At 43.3% G+C, this 10,759-nt stretch overlaps 1 protein-coding gene across 3 annotated transcripts in view; it reads left to right on the top strand.

Annotated features, from left to right (window-relative positions):
* Nucleotides 1-313: 313 nt before the first annotated feature.
* RSPH10B (radial spoke head 10 homolog B) overlaps nt 314-10,759 on the top strand; it is a 26,497-nt gene continuing 16,051 nt past the window's right edge. For all 3 annotated transcript variants that reach the window (XM_062608016.1, XM_062608015.1, XM_062608014.1), the window contains exons 1-10: nt 314-1,037; nt 1,635-1,962; nt 3,148-3,223; nt 3,490-3,558; nt 3,752-3,925; nt 7,601-7,686; nt 8,318-8,438; nt 9,280-9,456; nt 9,976-10,117; nt 10,601-10,722. In XM_062608016.1, coding sequence (XP_062464000.1) covers nt 1,709-1,962; nt 3,148-3,223; nt 3,490-3,558; nt 3,752-3,925; nt 7,601-7,686; nt 8,318-8,438; nt 9,280-9,456; nt 9,976-10,117; nt 10,601-10,722 — 1,221 coding nt within the window. In that variant the 5' untranslated portion in view covers nt 314-1,037; nt 1,635-1,708. The remainder of the gene's footprint in view (nt 1,038-1,634; nt 1,963-3,147; nt 3,224-3,489; nt 3,559-3,751; nt 3,926-7,600; nt 7,687-8,317; nt 8,439-9,279; nt 9,457-9,975; nt 10,118-10,600; nt 10,723-10,759) is intronic.

Below are 10,759 nucleotides of genomic sequence, written 5' to 3'. Positions count from 1 at the left end.
TATGTTTTTACATCCTGTATATGATATTTAAAGAAAATGTAAATACTTTTGTGGATTTTTTTACTTACACTGAAGCTGTGTTTCATTAGATAATTACTTCAAGTATTACTGTTGTATTTAATGATTAGTTTGATCTGTGTTCAAGGCTTCAATAGAATAAATCATCTGTCATATTTACTTTCAATTAGTATCATTCCCATCCATATTCCAAATACTTCTTGTTCAAGTACAGGGATTTCTTTTCTGAGAATGAAGGGAAAAAAAACTGTCTCACCAAGCACTGCTGATCAGATCAGTCTAAATTCTATCTTGGTAGAATCGAATTAGAAAATTTGTCTTTTTGAGTCAGTAATACATTAAAACATATCGCTCAGCTCTTCCGTTTCTGCGGTACCAAGGTGTGACCTGAGCAATGCTTTCACATCAGCACTTCAGTTTACTGCTCAGGGTGACGGGTGGCAGCAGTGCTGCTGCCCTGGCCCTAGTGTGGCTGATGTGGGGGGCTGGGGTGAAGCCGTGCGCACCTCCTCTGGACCTCTTACGCTTGTGAGTGTGAATAAACCCTCTGTAGTCTGTGTGGAGCATGTGCAGCGCCTGTAACCGGTATTCCCAGCCGTGGTTTCTCTGCATTAAATCGAACGCAGACACGGCCGTTTCCCTCTTCTCCGGCGTAATGCAGCGTTAATCTCCGCAAGGACGGGCCGGCCTAGCTGCCGGCGCAGCGCCCGTCGCGGGGTAGCGACGAGGGCGCTTCTCTGACCACTGGGGGCCGGGCCCTGGCAGGCAGCGGCCGGGCCGCGGCGCGGTCGCCGTGGCTACGGGAGTGTTCGTCATACTGCGGCTGCGTGGCGCGGGCCCGCGGTGGTAGGCTTTAGGTGAGGGCCTGCGGAACCCGCTGGAGCTGCCCCGCGGGCGGAGCAGCTTCTGGCCCCGGGCTGCCCTCGCTGCCCCTTACTCCTCCACTTGGGGCTTCGGGCAGGTGATCGGATGCTGTAGCTGCCCGGGTGTAACGAGGCGGTGGTTGGAAGTAAGTGGTGGTGAGAACATGGCGGTTCCCTGAGGCGGCCCGCGTCTCGCCACTGGAGCGCGGGGATTGATTCTTGTGTTACAAACCAGTGATGGTCAAACTGTGAAATGAGGGGGAATTGTGATTACAGCTGTTCAAGTAGTACAGTAACCTTCATAGATCTTAACTAGCAAGATAACCGTGTAAGTTAAGAGTGGCTGTTCTACATTTTGGGTCAATCTGCACTCCTAACTTTGAAAGCAAATTAAATCAATGCTGCTGGTGCAGCTGTAACTTTCCAGAAACTCACCAAACTCAAAATTTTTCAAATATATTTGAAAAATGGTTTTCGACTTTGCTACATGATTAGATCTAGACATGTAAAAATCTGTAAAGATGTAATGAAGATGGAGACTTCCATGTAGCATAAGTAAGTCTACTAACAAAACTTTAAGGTCGTGGTGGTTTTGATGAATTTCTTGACAGTTAGGTCATAGCCCTGCGTTCTGTCTACTACAAGCTGAAATCGCTGCCTGGAGGAGTAGTTATTACATAAATACATGCATGTGCGATTTTCCATGTAGTTAGCTGTTTGGTTTTTGTTTGTTTTTCTCAAATAGATTATAAGGGAAAACATCTTTACATAACAGAGTAGATGTTCAGAAGGGTACACATTCAGCGTACTGAGACAATTCAGTAGTTATGGCAAAGGATAAGAAGAAAGATGTCAGGAAGACAGAAAAAACTTCACGCTCTCCTATGCCTTCACAAGAAGTTACAGCTGAGAGTAGTGCTACAAAGCTGACAGACTTGGCGACCATCGTGAATGAAGAGGAAGAAACAGGGGCCAGTCCAGTGATACTGGATAAAGAACCACAGGAGGCAGAGGAACCTCTAGTTCAAGATGTTCCTCAATACCATGAGGAGCCTGTTCTTATTCAACTTATTGTAAAAAGGTATGCTTGTTACAAATACACCAATTCAGTCAGGAATTCTCATTTAAGTATCTCTGGTGTACCCAGTGTCATACAGAGATTTAACTTTCAATTCGAGGCAGCGAATCAGGTTATTCAGACCTAATAGCCATTATGAGTGATATATGTGAAATTCTGCTGCCTTCTTGCACCCTTGAGTGTTGTTGGTGCTGTCTGCCTGCCAAAAGATTCATTCTTTTAGGTTGTTCTCCTATGGTGAAGTTTTGTCTAAGTATACTGATGGTGAGGAAAATGTAGGTATGTCATTTAAAGTTCAGTTGTTACTGCCTTTTAATGTTTAGGGCTGCTCATATCTCTTAATATCCTAAACTGAGGAAGCAGGTGAATAGAAGTGTTAGCCAAATCCTTTGGTAGTTCAAGGGGAATATATATAATGTTTCATGTAGCCAGGTTGCCTAGTTGTAAGCTAGTAAATCATAGAATGGTTAGAGCTGGAAGGGACCTTAAAGCTCGTATAGTTACAACCCCCTTGCCATGGACTGGGACACCTCACTTTAGACTATGTTCCCCAAGGGCTTGTTCAGCCTGACCTTGAAAACTGCCAGGAATGGAGCATTTACCACTTCTTTGGGTGCCTCATCACCCTCACAGCAAAGAACTTCTTCCTTACATCTAACTTGAACTTCCTCTGTTTAAGTTTGAACCCATTGTTCCTTGTCCTATTACTACAGTTCCTCATGAAGAATCCCTCTCCAGCATCCTTGTAGGCCCCCTTCAGATACTGGAAGGCTGCTATGAGGTCTGCACGCAGCTTCTCTTCTCCAGGATGAACAGCCCCAGTGTTCTCAGCTTATCTTCATGCAAGAGGTGCTCCAGCCACCTGATCATCCTTGTGGTCCTCCTCTGGACTTGCTCGAACAGTTTCATGTCCTTCTTATATGCTTCCTTCTTAAATGCTACCAACGTGTCTTGTTTTATTAATTGAACGAAATATGGGTTTGAGGCAACGCAACCATTATGTGACCTACTACAAGGAAGGTACAAAAACTCTGAAATTTTCTTGTAGTTTGTTTTTCTACACAGGATGCAGCAACCAGTTTGTGTGTAAAACATGGTAAATCAAAGGTGATTTATTGTATATATGTTGTGATTTATGTCTACTGGTAGTGACAGGAAACCTTCATCTTTAGTTTGTTTTCCTTGTAGATACGAAGGTGAAAAAGTTCATGGATTGTATGAGGGTAAAGGATTTGCATGTTTTGAGGGAGGAAATACATATAAGGTGAGTATATAAATTAATTAAAGTAGTAGTGGGTCAAGTTCTTTCTCTAGAACAGGCAATCTGCTTTTAATGTGGGTGGAGGTTGAGCATGCAGAATGTATAAGCATTGAAAGGTCTATTGGTTTCTGGCATGAAAGCTCTTCATTTGAAATGAGTAGTTGGAGGATGACATTAATATGTAATTCTTTTGAAGTCTTACAGTCACTGTAGGCTTTGGTTGTGGTAAGAATAAATTTGCAAATGATGCTGTTCTCTTTATTTTGAAGGGCATGTTTTCTGAAGGCCTTATGCATGGACAAGGGACTTACACATGGGCTGATGGAGTGAAGTATGAGGTAAAGTGCACCTCAATTTATAACTGAACACAATTACAACCAGAAGTGTAAATTCAAGGACAGTAGATAGGTTGCAGTAATTGGTACAGTGCAGGTGGCCACTGCAAAACTATGGCAGTGGTTTCAATCACAAGCCTGACTTTTCCCAGACAGTTGGTCTTATTTTTTTAAATGTTGCAATTTAACTTTTTAGGGAACATTTGTTAAGAATGTGCAGATGTTTAGTGGCCGTTATACATGGAATGATGGCAGTGTTTATGAAGGATCAATCAAGGATGGAGTTCGGCATGGATTTGGATTTTTCGGGAGTGGTATTCATCCTATTTCTTACATTGGCTATTGGTGTAAAGGCAAAAGACATGGAAAGGTAAGTGTCGTGGTTTAAACCCAGTCAGGTAATTCGTTCACTCACTTCCCCCCCTTTCTTGCCCTCCCCCTGCTCCCGGAGGGACGGAGAGGAGAATCGAAAAGAATGCAACTCCCACGGGTTGAGATAAGAACAGTTTAGTAACTAAGGTATAACACAAATCACTACTGCTACCACCAATGATAATAATGATAAAGGAAATAACAAGGGAAGAGAATACATCATCTCACCACCAGCCGACCGATAACTCGCCCCCCAGGCCCAACCAAGCTCCGACCGATACCTCCTCCAACCCTGCAGTCCCCCAGCCCTTCCGGCTAACTCCCAGTTACATCCTGGGCATGACGTGCTGTGGTATGGAATACCTCTTTGGTCAGTTTGGGTCAGGTGTCCTGTCTCTGCTTCCTCCTGGCTCCCCCTCCTCCCTGGCAGAGCATGAGGCTCACAGAGTCCTTGGCCAAACCAAAATATCCTTGTTATCAGCTCTGTTCCCGATCTGAAAGTCAAAACACTGCACTGCACCAGCTACCAAGAAGGAGAAACATGACTGCTACTGCTGAACCCAGGACATTATCCACCCCTTATTCCATACCATTCACGTCATGCTCAGATCCCCCATTTTCAATATACTCTTATCTTAGTGCATGGACCAGTCCCTATAAAGCTGCTGAGTCCATCTGGTCCATGACGTCAGGCTCCATCTCTTGTAACAGTCAGAGCAGGAGAGACTGTGTGCAGTGTTCACACTCGTGAATAACATGGGCAATAGTGTCCATTGCTAAGTCCACCCCTCGATCATGAGTCCATCTCTGTGTTGCATCTCTGCTCTGATGGCCTGAAGTGCATTGGGCCCACCAGGCTCAAAATAATTCACTGTCCCCTTAAGCAGTTTCTGCAGCTTGTTGCTGGGGACTCCATACAGCTGCCTTCCATCTCCGACGCTTCCAAAGCACTGGAGGGGCCCAGTGGACTAGATACTTGCCCATACTGTCCCACACACCCTGCCACTCATGACTGTCCAGCCTTGGGGAAAACCTCTTGGTCCCCCTATATCCTCGTCTAACCCCAGACAAGACCCAAACCTGACTCTGCTTAACTTTTGAGATCAGACAAAATGGTTGTGGGTAGAACACAGTCTGTATGTGTGCCAACATGCTGATCCCCATCACAATCAGCAGGCAGGTCCCAAGGACACCCAAAGGCCATTCAAAACCTTCAGCACTCTCAAACGATGCTGCTGTACTTGTCACTGGGGCTGGTGTAGCTGCTGTACTTGTCACTGGGGCTGGTGCAGCTGCTGTGCTTGCCGGCTCTCCCACCGCCAGCTTCTCTTTTCCTGAGTCCAGCTCTTCCTCCTCTGCCTTGCTGGGAAATGCTGCGTGGTCTCCTGCATCCTCCTGGGGCTCGGCAGGCGGCTTCCGGGGAATGCTCTCGGCCGTCGCGGGGCTGGGCTCGGCCGCGGGGCTCGGCTCCTCCGCGGGTCTCGGCTCTTCCGCGGGGCTCGGCTCCTCCGCCGCCTTCTCCCGCTGCTCGGCAGCCCCTTCCTTCTGCTCCTCGACCGCCCCGACCTCCTCCACCGGCAGCCGTCCCCTCGCGGCCTCCGGCCCCGCTCCCGCCGCCGCTTGGTCCCCGGGGCCGCTCTCCCGGGCCGGTTCGGCTGCCGCCGGCTCCCGGGGCCGCTCCCCCTCGGCTCCCCGCAGCCTCACGAAGATGGAGGCGAGGGCGAGGGCCAGGACGGTGAAGAGCAGCCGGACGGCCAGGTACAAGTCCACGGCCACGTCCGTCCCGCCCTGCTGCTGGAGCCCGCCCGTATTACAAGCCATTGCCCTAAAGCACAGTGAGACAAGAACCTTAGCCCAGGCCCCATACTTGATAAACACTATCACAGCAAATACCGGCTCTACGTAAGTTACAACATTCTGAAGCTGTGAGATCAACAAGAACAACTCTGAGAGCCAATAAATCAGCATTGTGACGAGTGACTTTTAATCCGGTCAAATCTGTCGTCAACCCTTCGAGCCCCACGTTGGGCGCCAAAAAGAACTGTCGTGGTTTAAACCCAGTCAGGTAATTCGTTCACTCACTTCCCCCCCTTTCTTGCCCTCCCCCTGCTCCCGGAGGGACGGAGAGGAGAATCGAAAAGAATGCAACTCCCACGGGTTGAGATAAGAACAGTTTAGTAACTAAGGTATAACACAAATCACTACTGCTACCACCAATGATAATAATGATAAAGGAAATAACAAGGGAAGAGAATACATCATCTCACCACCAGCTGACCGATAACTCGCCCCCCAGGCCCAACCAAGCTCCGACCGATACCTCCTCCAACCCTGCAGTCCCCCAGCCCTTCCGGCTAACTCCCATCCTGGGCATGACGTGCTGTGGTATGGAATACCCCTTTGGTCAGTTTGGGTCAGGTGTCCTGTCTCTGCTTCCTCCTGGCTCCCCCTCCTCCCTGGCAGAGCATGAGGCTCACAGAGTCCTTGGCCAAACCAAAATATCCTTGTTATCAGCTCTGTTCCCGATCTGAAAGTCAAAACACTGCACTGCACCAGCTACCAAGAAGGAGAAACATGACTGCTACTGCTGAACCCAGGACAGTAAGAAAGAACACCAAATGCGAATATGGTCTTCTCATTTGGCATCCATATACTGTCTGAAATAACAAGTAGTGTTGTGCAGAGGTTTTGCAAAAAATGTTTCATGCTGTTGCATGGCCTTACACTTTGTAGAGATTTCTTTTTCCTGAGGATCTTCTCTGGAGTTGTGAGTGCCAACTAAAACAATTGGGGTGGGATCTTTTTGTGCTAGAAGGAATAAACGGTATCTGAAAAGAGTAATTGGTTTATTATGTGTTTTATCCTTTATGCTGCTCCACAAAGATGATGAAAGTCAGAAGTGTCGACTGCATTAGTAGCCACATAGCAATGACAGGTCAATTCACTTCCCAGTAATGACAAAGTAATCCCATCTTCCAAATGTGTTAAGCAGACCAAGTATGATAATTACTGCCAGATCTAGTGTAAGTGACATCTACTTCTAGCTTCTTAAAGGCAAGTGGTGCTTTTATCTGTCTCTGTTTTATGCATCCAAACTGAGAAACTTCTGGGCCTGACATCTTGAAGACTGATATTCAGCACGTGAGGAAGATCCATTCTAATAATGTGGGGTTTTTTAGGGTGTCACTAATGAAACACTAAAATCACACGGACTGCAGTGGATGATCACCAGTGCAGAGGTCTGTCCAGTTTGTTCAGAGAGGAAGTTGTCAGATAGAGAAAGACAGAAAAATTAATGCTGTAGACTTACTGTTTGAAGTTGAATTCTGAATGAGTCAGAAAACTGATTTCCCTCAGAGTGGCTGCTATGATTAAGCTGCCAAAGTTAGCTCTCTGAAAGTGTTTCCAAGTGATTTGAAAAGCGTTGTAGAATTTGATGTAATATGTTGGGTGTTTTTTGGGGGGACACCTGGTCTTTTTTAAGGTCTTAACTATTCATCAAAAGAGGTTGCTTTTTAATTTCTTTTTATCACTTCAGTTGCTTTCAGTACAGTGTCTCAGGGTGACTGTAAGTAAGAGCATGATTACGTGCATCTGATGTAATTTGTATGCAATGTTTTATTAATATAGATGAATGTTTAGGTTTTTTAATTTACTATACTGTCTGTTTCAGGGTACCATTTATTATGACCAGGAACGTACTTCTTGGTATTCAGGCGACTGGGTAAATGATGTCAAAAAAGGATGGGGAATGAGATGGTAAATGTCATAGCACTCGTTCTTGTCTGCATATTTTTTATTTTGCATACATTATCATACAGTTTCTCCTGTTGTTTAAAATGGATAAACATGCTACCATTTCATAGTAGTATGCACTTTCTGTAGTGGAATAAATAATTGTACAAGCTGCTTTATAATAATAAAATAGACCTTCTCTATAACTTACATTTTTATGTTGATACATTTCTACTGCTCATTCCCACAAACAGATGTCTAAAGACAAAATGCAAAATCACGTTTGGTAAATCACAAATCAACATTTTAAAAACAAATGATTTGAACAAATGGAGATACTTTTATGAATAGATGAATTATTTGTGGAATTATACATAAAAGAATACTTTGATTATCTATGGTGAAGACTCATTGGAAAAAAAGAACTGGTTAATGTTTTTACAGTGGTCTGTAAGTTAAAAATAGTAGGTAAACAGTGGGTGCAATAAAACCTTTGTATGTGTGTCACAGTGAGCCAACTTTGAAATTAATGGTTATATTTAGCTTTAATAAATTCTGAATTCATTACCAGTGAGTTTTGTATAAACCTTGCTTTCATAAGTTCCACTTAGAATTTAGTATGAATGAATCATTAACTTTTACTATTTTCTTTCAGCTATAAGTCTGGAAATATCTATGAAGGTCAGTGGGAGAAAAATGTACGTCATGGAAAAGGAAGAATGAGATGGTTGACAGTTAATCAAGAGTATATGGGACAGTGGGTGCATGGCATACAGGTAGTAATTTCTTCCTCAGCAGCCTCTTTAGTTCAGCATCTGTCCATTGCTCTAGTAAAACTAGATAAGGGAGTTTTGTGCAATATCAAAGGAGCTTTATATGTTTATTGCCAGTTGAGATAGTGTAAGCATGTTTTTTATCGTAAGTTGATGCTCATAAGAAGTCTGCAGTATTCAGATTGCTTAGAGGCTGTTGACTTAGTCTTACAAAATAATAATTTAATACTCTAATGGAAAATACGAACTTTTTCATTAATAAAAGCAGTTAAGTGTGACTATACTTAGCTTGAGATATGACTTCAGCAGTGAGTGTATGTAGAAATTTATGTCTGTGTCACCTGTGAAATATTAGACCATGCTGTTAAGGTTTCATGGTGGAAGGAGATGATTTCTGGAATTTTCTGTTCCTTCCATTTACTATTCTGTTGGAAGAAGAACGTGAGCTACTTTCTCTTGTCTTTTCACTCTGAATAAAATTGTTAAGGAGTCTAGCCTTTGGAACATCATGGGTCTGTCTGGCATGGTGTTCCTCACCTGCCTGTTCAGCATTGCAGCCAAAGGGATTCGGGCAGGAAGGGTGCCTTTAGGAGTCCTGTTCGTAGAGCTTGCTCAAGTACGTGTTGATTCAGTGTATCCTCTGAGCGCTTCTCCCACACACCTTTGGAGAATATGGCTCTGAGTATGGTTTGAAGTACTGCAGCTATCAGCTGGGTGCTTTTATTTGAGAGCTTTGCCAACTGTGACTTAAAGGTGATTCTCCTTTTTCAAAGTCTGGACCTGTAGCAGTAGTAGCTTGTCTGTGGATGTTTGGTTTTTCTTAGACACACAAACTGTTTTTCAGCACGGGTATGGGATCCACATCTGGTTTTTGAAGAGAATGCCTGCGTCTCAGTATCCTTTAAGGAATGAATACATAGGTGATTTTGTAAATGGGAAACGACATGGACATGGGAAGTTCATATATGCCAGTGGAGCAGTGTATGATGGTGAATGGGTTTGTAATAAGAAGCATGGCAAGGTGAGTATTGACAAGTAGCAAGACGAAACTACAGACAGCACCAAATGAGTCAGTTCTGCTCTGTATGGCAGACCTCCAGATCTCTGTACAGAAAATTACATTCAATTTGCATTGTGGATGGAATCCCAACATAACATCCCACTGAAAGCAGCAGGAATCCTTCCAAGGACCTTGCTGGGCCACAGATTTGACTCCATGGTTAGGTGCATGTTGTTTGTATAAAGAAATAAATTTTACTGTGACGATTTTGAATGTAATAGGTATGTCTGGATTTTTGCAGTGGTTGGCTTTTCAAAACCGAACAGATATATAGGCAATACTTCATCCCAGCAGGGTACTTCAATTAATAGATGACTAAGTACTTTTTAAAAAATGGGGAAGGAAAATTATTTTGCTTTATTTTATTTCATGTATTGCATTGTAGTCAAGATTCTTAAAAAGAAATTTGATTGAGAGCATAAGTCATATTTTTAATTTTGTTAATTTCAATATAAATCAAAGATCATAATCTATCTGTAGGGCAAGTTTGTCTTCAAGAATGGTCGTGTTTATGAAGGAGAGTTCATAGATGATAACATGGTGGAATATCCTGCTTTTCTAGCGAATGCAATGAATATGAAAGGGCTGAATTCCATTTGCACAGAAAATCATTTTGGCTCTGGTAAGCAGCTTAAGAAAACAAATTCTACTCAGTTGACATTTTGTTTTTACTATAATGTGAAGCTGTTTGTACTTACTCAAGAGCCAGCCATATTTCTTCAAAGAACTTTGATAAACATGGGAGTTATCTTAATTATTAATGACTTTTGCTACTATACTTCCTGTTTCCTGCACATGACACTTTGAGTTGATTGACACATCCACACTACATCTTGTAATGCTTTTTGGCTACTCTTGTCTGAAGGTTTCATAACTTATGTAATATCTGCATTTCCTTTTGGCTAGGGGTTGGATTTGACAAAATTATCCTTCAGTTGTTATGCTGTTGATTATGACATTGCTACACCTCACTGTAAATGAGTTTATTATTCTCAGTTTGAAGTCATTAAGATAAGAAGGAATAATATATGTTTCATTCCCCCCCCCATATATATATATTTAACTTCATTTTAGTTTATTCTAATTTATTTTATTTGCATGATAGAAAATACCGCAGTCATCAGTGGCTCAGAAGATACTTCTATTCTGGAATTCAGTACTGAGTTGGGTATATCTTTACTGCTTGACTTGTTGCCAGAGGAAGAGAGATGGGAAGAACTGAAGCAAGTAAGAGTTTACTGTTTGATATCTTCAGTTTTCCCCC

This window comes from Pezoporus occidentalis, unplaced genomic scaffold (genome assembly GCF_034315485.1).
Source record: "Pezoporus occidentalis ecotype Australia unplaced genomic scaffold, CSIRO_AGI_Poc_V1 ctg128, whole genome shotgun sequence".
NCBI classification, from domain to species: domain Eukaryota; kingdom Metazoa; phylum Chordata; class Aves; order Psittaciformes; family Psittacidae; genus Pezoporus; species Pezoporus occidentalis.
The sequence above is the reverse complement of the archived record's forward strand: the minus strand, read 5'-3'. Positions and strand labels throughout refer to the sequence as shown.